Raw genomic sequence first — 16,933 nt, 5'->3', positions numbered from 1 at the left:
AACAGTGAGAACACAGTAACAGGGATAGGGCTTTGCAGGGTGGCTTCTCACATCCAGGCTAGGCTAACCCTGGTGCTAGTCATCCCCGTTCACTGGGCAGTGAAGAGACACCTTTGGTTAGATACTATGTTCTTTAATGCCTGCTCTCCACTATTGTGTAGTGTTGCTGTGTGCTGTTAAACAGCTGCTGAGTTCAACCCCAGATGTGGCTGCATTTCCATGAGAGAGGTTATCCATATTCATATGTCTGTGTGTAATTATGGCCCATAAAGTACTTTGGGATCTATATAACTGTGAGGATTGATTGGAGAATTAACACACTACAGGTCCACTTGATCTCATTGAAAATTTCATAGGTGCTTGTCAAGAGCACAGAAACAGCTATTTGGAGCGTCTGGGCTTGGTCTCACTGGTGTTTTCTCTCTCTGTAGCTGGCTATATAGAATTCTACCCTCTGTCTGTCACAAGCCCTTTCAACCCATGGATCAGGGCCACCTGACACACAACTGGGATGAAGCGGAAGCTGACCCCAACCAGGTAACCAGATCTGAAGAGAGGGAACATCAGTATATGGAAACTCTATGACTGTGTTCATTGCAGCCCCACCATGCCTAAGGCACAATGGGAACTGCACTTTTAAAATGTTTCTTAGCATGAATCCAGCACTGAAATAAAGACAAATGTGTCTTATTAAAATCCCAAAGACACATTTTGGTTCTGACAATACTAATAACAACAGATAGCTGCTCTTCCTTAGTCTCTTCCATCCAAAGATCTCCATGCGCTCTACAAACAGTACTCAATCCTCCCAACACCCCAGGCAGAAGAGTAAATATTCGTATCCCCATTTTATAGATAGGGAAGCTAAGGCACCAAGCAGTTAAGTGACTTGACCAGTCAGTCACACAGTGAATCCCTGTGACTAGGGCCCAAGAATCCTGACTCCCAGCCCTGTGCTTCAACCACTAGAGCGTGCTTCTTCACATACATGTTAGCAAATTGGGCGCTACCCTTGGTCTCTTGGCTGGTAATTAGCACAGCCCTTGGAATCACCGAATTTGGGCAGTGCTCTCTCCAGGCTTTCCCCAAGCCACAGTCCCATGCTTGCCACCTCTGCTGCTGCACCTTCTCAGCAGGGCCGGATTAACCTTTTGCGGGTCCGGCGCCAAACATATTTGTGGGCCCCCATGGGGCCAATGGAGCATGGCACGGGGAGGTCAGTCCCCGGAGTGAAGGGCCAGCCAGAGGCAGTGGGGCATGGCATGGCAGGGGCAGCCCCGCTCTGCCCAGCCCCGTCCAAGAGCACTGTTTACAAACCAGCAGTTGCCAGATGCACACTGGCCCACCAGGCCCTGTGCTGCCAGCGTGCCCCTTTCCCTCGAGGATAGGCCCATGCTGCGCCACACAGTCCCCCCGATTCTCTATGCCCAGCATCCCCCAGACCTATTATGCCCAGTGCCCCCCCACTGACTCCCCCACCACAACTGCCCAGCACCCCACACAGAACCCCCACTTCCTAGCACCCCAACACACACAGACTTCCCCCATCACCCAGCGCCCACCCAACAGACCCCCCCATTGCCTAGCACCCAAAACATACACACCTACCCCACTGCCCAGCGCCCTTGCCCATCACAGCCCCGCACTCCCCAGTAGGGTTGCCAATTTTGGTTGGATGTGATCCTGGAGATTTAATCACATGACATAATCTTTAATTCCTGGAGACTCCAGGCCAATCCTGGAGGGTTGGCAGCCCTACTCCCCACAGGCCCCCCCAGAGACCCACTCCCCAGTGCAGAGCAGGGATCCCCCCTCCCAGCACAGTGCTAGGGAGCAGGACAGCTGAAGCTCAGGAGTGGCTCCATCTCCTGGGGCCCCACCCAGCCCTGCCTGCCTGATTGCAGGAGCGGGTGGGGGAGGGCAGCCACCGACTTCCCCAGCCCACCACTTCTGCAGAGCAGTAGAGAGAGGCGGGCCCCACCCCTGGGGAGCCCAAAGGGGATGGTCACTGACCCGGAGCAGCAGAGACTGAGGGCTCTTCAGGCCGTCAGCAGCTGGCCAGTGATGGGGGTGGAGAGGAGCCCTCAGCCAGAGGCCAGTGAGAAGAGCTAGCAGTGTGTGGGGGAAGGGCCAGGGGGTGGAGAGGAGCCAGCAGCTCAGGGCGCAGTGCAAGTGGAGTGGGCCAGGCCGGGGCCCCTTTTGAGCGTGGGTCTGGTCCCATGGTGCTGCTGGTGCCATTGTAAACCCAGTACTGCTTCTCAGTTTTCCCAGTCAAAAGGTCGTCTGACTCCCACCCAGCAGGCAGAGGAGCAGATAGTCCCCACAAGCATTCCCTCCGCTTGTTTTTGGAGATGCTACTCCCTTTCCGTGTGTTTCTCCTCAGCCCTCCTTGGAAATCAGGTTTTGTTCTAGAGAGTCATGCAGAGGGATTGCATTTGTCCTCCTCTTTTATGGCCTTGCCATCATCTTTAATCATGATTTCCTCTCCCCATCAGCCACACATCATTTAGTTTTGCTAATCTGCCTCGTTCCTCATGCCATCCTTCCCTCTCTGTGTTCTTGTATTTATTGGCTCTAGCTTCTCTCAGGTTTTATCCTTGATGCATCATCATTAGCTAATTTCCAGCCATCCGGTGGCCCCATTATTTATCTCAATATTCTCCCAGTTGTGCTGAAATATGTTTTCCAGTCACTGTGACAGGATCATATTCGTATGTCTTTGTCTGACACTCCTTCCTAGCTGATGTTTTGATGGTTTCTATTATAGCCTCATCCATCCCTGATCCCCTTTCACAAACAGAACTTAAGTTGATGATTATTTATTATTATAGGTATCTCTATGGTACCCATCCCAGAAGTATCTGGAGCTATTTATTTACATTACATCGGTTCCCTGAAGGAAGAGTGACAAAACTGCCATCCCCTTAAAGCCACCATAATCAAATCTAGGAGGATAATTTCCTAGAGCTCAGAGGGAGGAACCATTTTTCAACGACATCATAGGAGAATGAGAGGAGATTCAGTTTCTCTGACAAGGAGAATGTCTTGCTATCACTATGGTGTTTTCTATAGCACCCATAGTGAAATTAAACAGAAATTAAAAGGTACAGTGACTCGAGTGAAATCCCTGCAAGCTGCATGGACACTTTTCAAAAACACCATAATAGAGGCTCAACTTAAATGTATACCCCAAATTAATAAACACAGTAAAAGAACTAAACAAGAGCCACCGTGGCTTAACAACCATGTAAAAGAAGCAGTGAGAGATAAATAGGCATCTTTTAAAAAGTGGAAGTCAAATCCTAGTGAGGTCAATAGAAAGGAGCATAAACACTGCCAAATGAAATGTAAAAATGTAATAAGAAAAGCCAAAAAGGAGTTTGAAGAACAGCTAGCCAAAAACTCAAAAGGTAATAACAAAATGTTTTTTAAGAACATCAGAAGCAGGAAGCTTGCTAAACAACCAGTGGGCCCCCTGGACGATCGAGATGCAAAAGGAGCACTTAAAGACGATAGAAACTAAATGAATTCTTTGCTTCAGCCTTCACGGCTGAGGATGTTAGGGAAATTCCCAAACCTGAGCCGTCTTTTGTAAGTGACAAATCTGAGGAATTGTCACAGATTGAAGTGTCGCTAGAGGAGGTTTTGGAATTAATTGAGAAACTTAACAGTAACAAGTCACCGGGACCAGATCGCATTCACCCAAGAGTTCTGAAAGAACTCAATGTGAAATTGCGGAACTATTAACTGTGGTTTGTAACCTGTCCTTTAAATCAGCTTCTGTACTCAATGACTGGAAGATAACTAATGTAACGCCAATATTTAAGAAGGGCTCTAGAGGTGATCCTGGCAATTACAGACCGGTAAGTCTAATATCAGTACCGGGCAAATTGGTTCAAACAATAGTAAAGAATAAAATGGTCAGACACCTAGAAGAACATAAATTGTTGCGCAAAAGTCAACATGGTTTCTGTAAAGGGAGATCATGTCTTACTAATCTATTAGAGTTCTTTGAGGGGGTCAACAGACATGTGGGACAAGGGGGATCCAGTGGACATAGTGTACTTAGATTTCCAGAAAGCCTTTGAAAAGGTCCCTCACCAAAGGCTCTTACGTAAATTAAGTTGTCATGGGATAAGAGGGAAAATCTTTTCATGGATTGAGAACCGGTTAAAAGACAGGTAACAAAGGGTAGGAATAAATGGTAAATTTTCAGAATGGAGAGGGGTAACTAGTGGTGTTCCCCAAGGGTCAGTCCTAGGACCAATCCTATTCCACTTATTCATAAATGATCTGAAGAAAGGGGTAAACAGAGAGGTGGCAAAGTTTGCAGATGATACTAAACTGCTCAAGATAGTTAATATCAAAGCAGACTGTGAAGAACTTCAAAAAAATCTCACAAAACTAAGTGACTGGGCAACCAAATGGCAAATGAAATTTCATGTGGATAAATGTAAAGTAATGCACATTGGAAAAAATAACCCCAACTATACATACAATATGATGGGGGCTAATTTAGCTACAACTAATTGGGAGAAAGATCTTGGAGTCATCGTTGATAGTTCTCTGAAGACGTCCAAGCAGTGTGCAGCTGCAGTCAAAAAAGCAAACGGGATGTTAGGAATCATTTAAAAAGGGATAGAGAATAAGACAGAGAATATCTTATTGCCCTTATATAAATCCATGGTACGCCCACATCTTGAATACTGCGTACAGATGTGGTCCCCTCATCTCAAAAAAGATATACTGGCATTAGAAAAGGTTCAGAAAAGGGCAACCAAAATGATTAGGGGTTAGGAACGGGTCCCATATGAGGAGAGATTAAAGAGGCTAGGACTTTTCAGCTTGGAAAAGAGGAGACTAAGGGGGGATATGATAGAGCAGGGGTGGGCAAACTTTTTGGGCCGAGGGCCATATCTTGGTGGGGAAATTGTTTGCAAGGCTGGGGCAGGGAGTTGGTGTGCGGGAGGGAGTGTGGGGTGTGGGAGAGGGTATGGTGTGCAGGAACAGGCTCAGGGCAAGGGATTGGGGCAGAGGAGGGGTGTGGGGTGCATGAGAGGGCTCAGGGAAGGCAGTTGGGGTGTAGGAGGGGTGCGGAGTGCAGGAGGGGGCTCGGCAGGGGTTCAGAAGGGGTGCGGACTGAGGGAGGGAGCCCAGGGCAGGATGTTGGGGGGCAGGAGGGGTGCGGGGTATGACGGGGCTCAGGGCAGGGAGTTGGGGTGCAGGAGGGGCGTGGGGTGCGGCAGGGGGCTCAGGGCAGCGGGTTCAGATGCATGGGGGTGCAGGATGCAGCAGGGGGCTCAGGGCAGGGAGTTGGGATGCAGGAGGGGTGCAAGGTGCAGGCAGGGGGCTTAGGGCAGGGAGTTGGGAGGTGGGGTGCAGGAGGGGTTCAGGGTGCAGGCTCCCGCCCGGTGCCCTTACCTAAAGTAGGGTGCTCTGGGGTGGCAGCGGCGCACATTGGGGCCAGGACAGGCTCCCTGCATGCCTGCTCTGGCCCCACGCCGCGCCAGTCTGGGAAGCGGCCGGCACCACGTCCCTGCGTGGCCCCTGGGGGACGGGGGTGGCACAGGGCTCCGTGCGCTGCCCTTGCCATGCCTCCAGGTACCTTCCCCGAAGTTCCCATTGGCCGTGGTTCCCCATTCCCAGCCAATAGGAGCTGTGGGAGGCGGTGCCTGGAGGCAAGGGCAACGCCTGGAGCCCTCTGCCCCCGCCCATCCCGGGGCCCCAGGGACGGGGTGCCGGCCACTTCTGAGAGCAGCGCGGGGCCTGCGGCACCAGGTGGGGCAATTCTGCGGGCCGGATCCAAAGCCCAGAGGGGCCGGATCCGACCTGCGAACCATAGTTTGCACACCCCTGTGATAGAAGTATATAAAATCAGAGTGGTGTGGAGAAAGTGAATAAGGAAAAGTTATTTACTTGTTCCCATAATATAAGAACTAGGGGGCACCAAATGAAATGAATGGGCAGCAGGTTTTAAACAAATAAAAGGAAGTTCTTCTTCACACAGCGTACAGTCAACCTGTGGAACTCCTTGCCTGAGGAGGTTGTGAAGGCTAGGACTATAACAGGGTTTAAAAGAGAAGTGGATAAATTCATGGAGGTTAAGTCCATTAATGGCTGTTAGCCAGGATGGGTAAGGAATGGTGCCCCTAGCCTCTGTTTGTCAGAGCGTGGAGATGGATGGCAGGAGAGAGATCACTAGATCATTACCTGTTAGGTTCACTCCCTCTGGGGCACCTGGCATTGGCCACAGTCAGTAGACAGGATACTGGGCTGGATGGACCTTTGGTCTGACCCAGTATGGCTGTTCTTATGTTCTTACCCATCACTTTAGTACCTAAGCACCTCTGGAAGCACTCCAGCGAACTGTACCAAGGGCCTTTGGGTACTGGGAGTCAGAGACCAATAGGTGCCACCATTCCTTTGCTTTCTCAGGCTCCGATATCTGAGCTGGGAATATAGTCATGATCAGTGAGTTAGTTGCCAGAATCTATTGGTCATAGACACCACAAGGCCAGGGTGTTGTTTGTCTGGGTGCTCACAGCCTACCAGTACAATTGATCTTAGGTTTGGCCCCAGGGCTTGCACAGTATACTTCAGTTTTCTGTGGAATCTTTTATTTATATATTTATCCATTTATAAGGAGCCCACAGTGAGTCATCTAAGGACCTGATCCAAAGTCCATTGAAGTCAATGGAAGGTTTTCCCTTGACTTTCATGAGCTTTGGATCAGGACCCAACACAGTAAAACCCAGACATAACAAAGAATCACCCAGTTGTTTGAATACAACTCAAAGCCAGGCGGTAGCCTAACATCTAGCACGGGGTGTCAAACTCCCTTTGGAGGAGGGAGCTGAATTCTGTGTTTCATTATGGTCCATAGGCTGGGTTATAATTTCAGGATGTTCTACTCCCCTCGTTCCACGGTGGACCTCCCACTAATTTCAGTGGAGGTTTGCACCGATATCAAGGGGAGAATACAGCCTTTAGGTGGGAGCTAAACATTATTATTTACTCAGTAACTTGTCGCATTCAGTATCACTCAGTGAGAAAATCTGCTCTCCTTTAAGCCACCTATATTTCTGCCCTTTGTTCTTTTCCTTTCCCATCTCTCTTTCTCCCCCTCTCCTCTGTTTTGTGTCTCTTCTCTGTTCTTCCATCTGCATTCCCTTGCCTGCAGTGACTGTCAGTTCCCAGTCATCAAGAGCTTAAACTGATCAGCAGTGGACACTTGAAGTTGTCACTGTTGCCACTGAAGTATCATCATTGCCCTTTAGAATTGTCACTCCCAATGAGATGAATACGGGACAGGGAAGTTCACACCTCTGAGTCATTGCTCCAGGCTGTCTGCAGACTCAGGCAGACATGTCATCACTTTGCATTTACACTAGGTTCCCATTTAGGAGGTTATCGCTGAAGCAATGAGGCCTAGCCACTTCTATATTTTAAAAAATGAAAGCTTAGAGTGTCCATAACCTAATTGTTTCATGCTGGTCATAGGAATACATCACGAGGGCCACATCTGGTCTGCAGACCATATGTTTAACACCCTGACCTAACTGGTAGCTCCTTCAGAAATCTCTCCCTCTCTGACACCTAAATATCTCCTCCCCCAGAGGCCCCCTTTTTTGAGCAGCCAAAGTCTCTTTGTGTGGAGAGCCCCTTGGGACGTTGCTGCATGGCAACAAACATGCAGAAGGTTCATCCAGATGCTCCCAAGGAAGAGCATTGTATCCAGTGGCCTGGGCTATTGTGTCACTCATAGCTCCCACCCTCACTCAGCTGTTGCATCCTGTGTTGATCCCTTGCCAGTTTGGTCTGTTAGCTCACTCTGCCTTGCTTGTGTATCGTATCTATTGTTATTATGACTATTATTAATAATAAATGACCCTTTGCTCTTATCCAACCCCTTCTGTCACTGGATCTCAAAGTATTAATGAGATAAGCCCTACCCCTTCTGTAAAGCAGATAATCATCATTCCCATTTCACGGATGGGGGAACAAAGGCACAGAGCTAGGTAGTGAGTTGCTTAAGGTCAGACAGGCAGCCTGTGAACCTGGACCTTCTAACTTTGAGCTCTGTGTTTTAAACACTAGACCATCCTTTCTCCCCTGTATATCAGTTTATCCACACTCTCTTTAGACTGCCCCTGCCACTTAAAAAGTATCAGACTTATTTAGTACAAGAGAAAGGCAATTCATAATTATTTCACTCAAATCTTTTTCATTTATACTTTCTTGATCCATTTGATTACCTTTTAAAAAAATTAATATCCTGTAGCACAAAGACATACAACACTTACTACCCTGTGTTCAGTAGGAGACTCTGCCAGGAGCAAGAGCTGCCCGGCTGACCCGACCTGGCTGCCCATGCCAGGGCTTGAACTGCAGGACTTCTTTGTAAGCAGATGGCTTCAGAGAACAGAGCAATTATCTGCCAATAGCAGTGCCAAGCCTGGTGTGCAGCTGATTAATAAGTGATGAACTCCTGCACTGTTTCACTCAGAGGTGCATCTGGCGTGGCCCAGCACACCGCCACTTTCTTTTCCTCCTAAGGTTAATCTTCAAGGAGACTCTGACAAGTCATTTAGGCTCAAAAATTAGATTATGTTTTTTTTTAACTGTTACAAAATGATTTACATGATTTAAAAAGAACTGTCAGCAGAGAGCCTGACTCTTCCCTCGGATCCACCAGTGGTAATCAGGAATAACTCCATTAAAACCCAGACACTTACATTGGAGTAAACTTAGAGTACATGCCTAGGGGTCTCAGCGGGCATGTAGTGGGATGGCTACCCTGAGCCACCACCCGTGATACCCCAGCTACACTGCTATTTTTACTGTGCTAGCTCGAGCAGAGCTAGCTCATGTACAGTTATGCTGGCTGGGAATCACGCTTCCCAGCTCAAGTGTAGCTATATCTTCAGTGTCACTGAGATCACAATTGGGGCCCAAAGCTTTTTGGTTGTTGTAGAGGTTTTATTTAATTGAAACGTGTCTCCGCAGTGTTAGAAGCCTTGGCTCGTGCCTCAGAAACAGCGAGTGAAATTGACTGCCATTCCAAATAATATATACTTCTCAAGCACCTTTTATGTGAGCAACTCCACAACTTTACCAACAGCAGTTATCAGAGCCCGCAGCCCCCCGTCTAACAGGTGGGGAAACTGAGACACAGAGAACAGACATGAGTAGCCCAGGGTCGTGCAACAAGTGAATGGTCGCAAGCTGAGCAGAGCACAAAATGACACAAACAGCATCAGTGGTGACGAGTCAGTTAATCTGAAATTCTTTGCATGTCAGGTGGTGTTAGTAACACAGAGAAGGACAGTTTTTAAATAGGAATTTCAAGCTTGGCAGCTCCTAGGTCAGAAAACTGGTTTGCAAAATAATATTTTTAAAATCTCCTGCGAAGAAGAAAACCCCGAAAATACCCAGCAGAGGGCAGGGTGAGGGCATGGAGGCCTCTCTGTTCTTTTTAGCTAGCATTGTTCATATTATAATGGCTGGCATTTCCTTCCTCACTTTGTGTTTGCTTGATTCCAGCTGAGATGGAAGCCTTTTGAGATCCCCAGAGCCTCTGAAAAAAAGCTGGACTTTGTGAGCGTAAGTCAAGCAGCTGGAGCCTCCCAGGCCATTTTCCTTCTTTATAGGGTTTAGTAGAGCAGATAGCAATAATGTGCAGTTTACAGAGGGGGAAACTGAGGCACAGAGAGGCCCACTGACTTGCCCAAGATCACACAGTGAGTCAAAGGCAGGGCTAGGAATAGAACCCAGGAGTCCTGCTCTTACTATGAGACTGTACACTGGCAATAAACAGAGTCTGGGTAAAGAGCAGCCAAGCCTCGCATATAGTGTTTTGGTACCGAAAAGTCGGAAGGGCTTTTTGCAGCCGTAGCTCCCTAACTGAAATCAACCAGGCCACTCAAAGCCAGAATTCCCTACCCTCCCAAGCCGGGTCTGACGCCTGAACTACCAAGTGAGAGATTCGCTGCTCCCTTGGGATAGTCAGAGGATTCACTCCAGCTGAGCCCAGCCCCATTCCCCTTACGAGCTCCCTGGCAAATGCTGTGAGGAGGCACAGACACCCAGGGTAGCTCATCTCCTCAGGGAGAGGGTTTTCCCCACTCCCTACCAGTGACTATTGAGCTGGGTCTGTGCCTTCTGCCATGGTTTTCGGAACTCCCCCTTTACTGGGCTTTAGAGAAGCTTCGTGTGCTGTTAGTCACTGGCCTGCTGCTCTGCTGCATATTCAGCTTTGAGAGGTCTCCAAGGATCAGGGTCGTTTTAAACAACGGCAAACAACAGTCACGCAGAGAAAGGGAGCCCAGCCAGCAGAGGTGGGATCTGCGAGGAAGGAGGGAGTCCAGCCAGGGGGCACAGCCCCATCAAAGGGGATGGAGGGATCTTGTCTCCATCCAGCTACCGGCTGCTCTTTCTAACTCAGTGTGTTTGTCTCCTAGGGTTTGCACACATTGTGTGGAGCTGGGGAGCCCAGGTCACGGAATGGGATTGCCATCCACATCCTCACCTGTAACACCTCTATGATTAATAGGTCAGTGACTATTAGATTTGAGGTCCAGGTTTTCCAGGGCTGGTAGTTTGCAAGTTAGTTTGCAAGTGTTAGGCTTTGTCTCTACTAGCATTTGTGTGGGCAAAACTTTTGTCAGTCAAGGGAGTGAAAAAACCACACCCCTGACCAACATAAGTTTCACCGACAAAAGTGCTGGTGTGGACAGCATAATGTTGGCGGGAGACATTCTCCTGCTGACATAGCTACCGCTGCTCGTTGGGGGTGGTTTAACTATGCCGACGGCAGAGCTCTCTCCCACCGGCAAAGAGCGGCTACACGTGAGACCTTACAACGGCACAGCTGTAGTGGTACAGCTCGGCTGTGCCGCTGTAAGGTTTGTAGTGTAGACATAGCCTTAGTGTTAGTGTGCAACCATCCCGACAGCATCTGTAATTCATTGCAAATGCTCTCTGAGAGCACAGACCACATAGCAACTATTTTGCAAATAGCAATGCCTAGATATCCCCTAAATTCACGTGCACTCAACAAAAGTACTTAGATACTATGGTGATGGGTGGTATAGAAAACCCTAACAGATTGTACTCCCTTGGGTAAACATCGTGCAAAGAGATGGGATGCACATTGATCAGCAGGGAGGTGGGAATGGTGAAGGGTTGGGGCTGCAGAGATAGGAGGGGCTTTTCTGCAGGGTTCATAGATCCTTATCCCACAGACCAAGCTCACCCTTGGAGGTCAATAATACTTAGTATCACACCTGACAGACGTTAACAGTTTCTCACAACAATTCTGTCAGGTGAGTCAGCATCATAATCTCCATTTTACAGATGGGGAAATGGAGGCTCAGAGTGGGGAAGTGATTTGCCCAAGGTCACAGAAGAAGGACGTTAGCAGAGGCAGGACTAGTCCTCAGGAGTTCCTAGTCCTGCACTTTGTGCATTAGATCATCCTGCCTCCTGCGTGCCTCTATGTGCTGAGGCTCCACCAACCCTGTGAATGGGGCTCCCAAGGTTGCCACTGTTGGCATCACTGACACTCTACCTGCTCCAGAGACCCTCATATTACAGCCTGTAGTATGTGTGTGCCTGTGCTCCTTTTTCTTTAGGTGCTTTTACAATTCAGATGGAGACTTCCTGATTGGTGAGTTACTGATGCGACTTCTATTTCCCCCCATCATTGCTAATCTCTGTTGCCATCAGCCCTCCTCTCTGTTTCTCCCAGCACCTGGTTCGTTCTTCCTGCTGGGAAGGTTTGGACTGGTGGTCGGTGAGAAACATCACTCCTGGACCATCCAAAATTAGGTGGTTTGGTAACGGTTAAGTTGCCTACCACATTCAGCTTCTTTCTCTCAGTCCAGGATTGTAAGTCTCTTTTTTTAACAGGACCCAGATTCCTTGGCTAGCTAGTCAGTGTCCGGTTCCTAGTGCTCTGCATCTGTAATGCTATTGTGGGAATCCTATTAGGCATGTCATAAAAGCCCTTGAGGTTTTCTGGAAACTATAAACCCTGGGATTGATAGACAGCTCACAGCTTTGCTTCAGTCCAAGACTAGTGAGTCTTTGACAGGGGATCTGTGTTCCTGAGTTCCACCACGCTGGGGTGTCCAAACTTGCAACAATAAGTGTTGCATTGGAACTTGAAATGCATGCACATTTAAATACTTTATTTCACCAAAAATAAATGCATGTGACCCTGATATTTGTTTGTATCTTTCTTGATTGATGAATAGAAACGACTTGGTGACTGAACTCATTCATCAGCAAAAACCCCAAAATACCAAACTGTGGTTCCTCTGCTCTCTCCCCACCGTGAGGTGAAAGGAAGAGGGCCCGAGTAGGGCATACTGCATGACTTCACAGGCCTTCCGGTTACAGTGTGGGCCCTCCTGGGCCAGTACATTCAAGAGAACGAATGCAAAGGTTAACTAAAGACCATTAGCCCCCGCTCTAGTCGAGTGGAGAGTTAACCATACTTGGCCTCTGCTGTGTATCAAAGAAGTGAAGGGGTAACCACATGGAAAGCAGGATCCTGTAGCTCTTGGAGACACAGTTTGCATCTTTGGTGAAGGGGAGAGGCTCCTCACATGAGAGAATGTGTTGAGTAATCCCCCGAACCACTGCCCTGAGGTATAGTGCAATAGTAACCTCTCCCCCTTTCTTTGTATTCTCAGAGTTCAGAAGTTTGGACTCACTGCCACTCAATAATTAATTTATTCTCCTAGTGGCGTAGGTGCAAGGGAAGAGGAACTGACTGGCTGGCTCTGGGGATTGGCATACAGAGCCTTTCGCATCTAGGTCTCTAGTTTAAATCCATCCTCGGCTGCTAGGCCCCGATCCTCAAAAGTGTTTAGGCACCTCGCTTCTTTTGGTTTCAGTGGGAGTTAGGCTCCTAAATATTTTTGAGGAGCTGGGCCCTAGTAACTGAACACTGCTCCCATCTAATGGCTCTTCACTGGCCCTTAGGTGAAACGAATCTGAGGAACTCAGGCCAGTTCTTAGTAGATATACAAATCAATCACAGCTGTCATTAACTGGACTTCTTGTTAGTTTAACCTGAGACCAAGTACTGAATGGCTCAAGAAGGCTGAATTTGTATCTTACCTCTCAAGGTGATCCCGCTGGCGGGAGAGCAGTGAGAAGCACAGTTGCACTACTGTGGCCTGCTCTGTGGATACAGAGCGGTCAGTCTGGCATCATTCATCAGCAGTTGCTTCTTTGAACAACAAAAGAAAGTGTTTCTGTGTTTTTTTTCTGTCTGAGCGATTTGTTCGCCTGTAACACTGGTCTGCTTCTGTTTGCTGCTTACACACAACATTTCTCCCTAGGCCACAGTGTGAGGGTGATGGTGGGGTGAGGAAGGAGAGAGAGCATCTGCAGCTAAGAGAAGCAGGAGCCTTCCTAGGAGGCTGGTAGCATACTGGGGAGAAGAATGAATTTGCAGATTGAAACTTATAAACCGTGACTTTTGGTGACAGGAAAACCCTCCGGTTCCTCAGTGTCTGCTGCTTATGTTTCCTTCCCACAGTGCCACAGCAAGGGAAGCTGCTCATCACCACCGAGTTTGGCAAATTGCTGGTGGAGCCCAATGAGATCTGTGTCATTCAGGTGAGGAGTAGGCAGGATTCCACCTCCTGCTGGCTTATTTTTGGAGGGAACCTCCGAAAGCATGCTGCTGACGTTGAAACAGTGAGTTTTGCTCGACCTCAGTCGAACCCCAGAGACTAACCCAGGGGGCCTTAAACTTTGCTCAGCAGAGGCTGCATTAGGAACTTGCCACAAACCCCTGGGCTGACCTAATTTGTGTACGGTGCACCAGTCACAGCCACCCTAATCTTTAATAGAAAAGCATACAGTGTGGCATGGGCTGCTTGAATCCAGTTTGAGCATGGCATGCTGGGATATGTAGGCTCAGCAAGCCATGCCACCATGTTCAACTTGAGGGCAGCCCTGGGGGGCACCCTGTAGAAGTCAGTTGGCTGCCTTTGACCCACAAGCTGCACGTTGGCCACCTCTGCATGAATCTTTTGTGGGATGTAACAACCATCTTGAGCTGCTCTTGGTATCTACTTTTATTTTTTCCTTCCTAGCAAGGGATGCGTTTCAGTGTGGAAGTGTTTGGAGAAACCAGGGGCTACGTCCTGGAGGTGTATGGCGCGCATTTTGAGCTACCTGACCTGGGACCCATCGGTAAAGATTCATCATCAAGTTTACAATGGGTTCTGTGGGGCCAGAGTGCTACAAGAGCAAGGGACTGAGAGACAAAATCCATTCCTCCTTCCTCCTCAGGCTTTCCATTCACACGGGATACAGAAGGCCAGGACCATCCGCTTCTTGTAGCAAACTCCCTTTTACGACATAGGAAGGCGTAAAATTTCAGAGACCTCTCTGCTAAGAATGAATTGGAAGCCTCAGTATGAGATGCTCAATAGGAATCCTGGAGATGCTCTTCAGTTGCTCCCTGACAAATGCACACTATCATTTCACAGAGTAGCCCCCATTTCCAACAAAAAACTTGGAAGGCCATTAATTCCCTGATCCCCCCGGAGTAGAGAAAGGGATCTTTCCCCCCACCAAAATGCCCTCTCCTGTGTGATGTGTGCTCTGCAGATCCTTTGCCTTGTTCACTGCTTGCTCTGGAGTCCTGTGGACCTGTGGAATGAGATTATAAGAGTGATTCTTCGGCACCCTTAGCTGTAGCACTCCAGCCAGGATACGGTGATTTCATGTCGTTACAGTCAATGCCTGTTTCATATGATTATTTATACTATTTTGCCTATGTATTTGTAACAAGTTTTTTCATTAGTTAGCTTTTTTCAGAGACACTTTTTGGAATTCTTGAGTCTCCAAGAAGGGAGAAATCTATTCTAACATTCACTTTTTGAAGAAAAGAAAATGACTGTACTTGCCTGCAATCCTTCTTTTCAGGAGGTAGTAATTATAGGAGATCCTCTCCCTACCAGCCACCCCACTTCCCTCCAGAGATCATTTATATTTTATTCTTGTTTAACTTCACTTTTCACTTGAAAACTGACAGCTGGAGGAAAGTACTGACTGTTAAACCTCAGCAGCAGGTAGTAATGCCTGGCACGTTTATCCAAGGAAGTCAAAGTTCTTTGTAATAAAAAACAATAATAATCATGAGAAGAAGAAGAATGCTTAGCACTCATGTGGTGCTTTACACTTGAAAATGTTCTACAGACATTAACCAACTCTTACAATACACCTAAAAGTGAATAAGTATCATTAGCCTCATTTTATTATTATTTTCCACACATCCAGAAATGTGCTAGTGCCTGATGACAGGTTTCAGAGTAACAGCCGTGTTAGTCTGTATTCGCAAAAAGAAAAGGAGTACTTGTGGCACCTTAGAGACTAACCAATTTATCCGAGCATAAGCTTTCGTGAGCTACAGCTCACTTCATCGGATGCAGGTATTTTTTCATGCTTTGTGTGTATAAAAAGATCTTCTACACTTTCCACAGTATGCATCCGATGAAGTGAGCTGTAGCTCACGAAAGCTTATGCTCAAATAAATTGGTTAGTCTCTAAGGTGCCACTGTCCTTTTCTAGTGCCTGATGGCTTTCTAGAGATCTTTCCCCAAGGTTATACAACCAGTCAGTGACAGAGCCAAGAATAGAAAGTCCCTGTTGTCTAATCCTCTTTTGCCACCCCCAGGTAACACTCCCCGACTATTGAGGGTGGGTAACAGTGTAGTAATCAGAGCTCAGAGTAACAGCCGTGTTAGTCTGTATTCGCAAAAAGAAAAGGAGTACTTGTGGCAACTTAGAGACTAACCAATTTTTTTGAGCATAAGCTTTCGTGAGCTACAGCTCACTTCATCGGATGCATACTGTGGAAAGTGTAGATGATCTTTTTATACACACAAAGCATGAAAAAATACCTGCATCCGATGAAGTGAGCTGTAGCTCACGAAAGCTTATGCTCAAATAAATTGGTTAGTCTCTAAGGTGCCACAAGTACTCCTTTTCTTTTTGTAATCAGAGCTGTGAGAGTTGTCTGACTCCCATGATGGGAACATGGACTTAAGTGCCAGAGCGTGTAACAGTGACCCCTGTCTGAGAGTAAGGATTACAGGTAAATAGTTTTGTTGAGAACAATGAGCCTCTTTATGGAGTACAGTGAAGTGCCTCTAAAGTCATTCAAAGTCCAAAAGTACACCGGTATAACCAGGGAAGGACAACAGTCCCCACTTTGTAAAGACATCACTCAGAATCTTGCTGCTTTCTTTTTTTCTACCCGAGGGGCCAATGGTCTGGCTAACCCACGAGATTTCTTAGTGCCAGTTGCCTGGTATGAAGATTGCCAAGTAGCAGGTGGCTACACAGTGATCAACAAGTACCAGGGCAAGTTGTTTTCAGCCCAACAGGTAAGGAAATCAGAATCCTTTTCACAAAGACTGGATCACACTGAAGCTCTATTAGTTATAAGTGCACATTGTAGGATGTACTATTTACCAACATGGCAAATAACTTTGAGGACCAATACTTCTCCCACTGAAGTCAGCGGCCAAACTCCCTTTGAGTTGAATGAAAGCAGGATTGAGCCCATTGTTTGTTGGCACATTTCTCCCTCCAGCTAAAATGCTCTCTGTCCATAGTAAATGTTTCTTAAAGAATTGTTTGACTCTGAAGTTAGTGATTCTTTGCCTCTAGGTGATGATTTTTACCTCACTGCTTCCAAGTGCTATTCAGTGGCCTATGTGAAAAGACAGGAGTGTATTTTTGTGGGAGGGCATTGGTCTAATTTCTAGTGGGCAGGTGTTCCTGACACAAAAAATTACCATTACAACTATTTCCTTATGGGTGGCGTCAGCAGTGAAGCCAAGGAGTAAATGGGCCTTGGACACCGAACTCCCCTCTCATCACTAGAGATGGGGCAGAGCTG

The 16,933-nt window shown here is 47.6% G+C and overlaps 1 protein-coding gene across 3 annotated transcripts in view; it reads left to right on the top strand.

Annotated features, from left to right (window-relative positions):
* HGD (homogentisate 1,2-dioxygenase) overlaps nucleotides 1-16,933 on the top strand; it is a 43,031-nt gene that overhangs the window by 18,602 nt on the left and 7,496 nt on the right. For all 3 annotated transcript variants that reach the window (XM_074974681.1, XM_074974673.1, XM_074974692.1), the window contains 7 exons: nucleotides 432-537; nucleotides 9,544-9,603; nucleotides 10,461-10,552; nucleotides 11,634-11,668; nucleotides 13,553-13,632; nucleotides 14,115-14,214; nucleotides 16,291-16,415. In XM_074974681.1, coding sequence (XP_074830782.1) covers nucleotides 432-537; nucleotides 9,544-9,603; nucleotides 10,461-10,552; nucleotides 11,634-11,668; nucleotides 13,553-13,632; nucleotides 14,115-14,214; nucleotides 16,291-16,415 — 598 coding nt within the window. The remainder of the gene's footprint in view (nucleotides 1-431; nucleotides 538-9,543; nucleotides 9,604-10,460; nucleotides 10,553-11,633; nucleotides 11,669-13,552; nucleotides 13,633-14,114; nucleotides 14,215-16,290; nucleotides 16,416-16,933) is intronic.

Source organism: Natator depressus, chromosome 1 (assembly GCF_965152275.1).
Source record: "Natator depressus isolate rNatDep1 chromosome 1, rNatDep2.hap1, whole genome shotgun sequence".
Taxonomy (NCBI): domain Eukaryota; kingdom Metazoa; phylum Chordata; order Testudines; family Cheloniidae; genus Natator; species Natator depressus.
The sequence above is the reverse complement of the archived record's forward strand: the minus strand, read 5'-3'. Positions and strand labels throughout refer to the sequence as shown.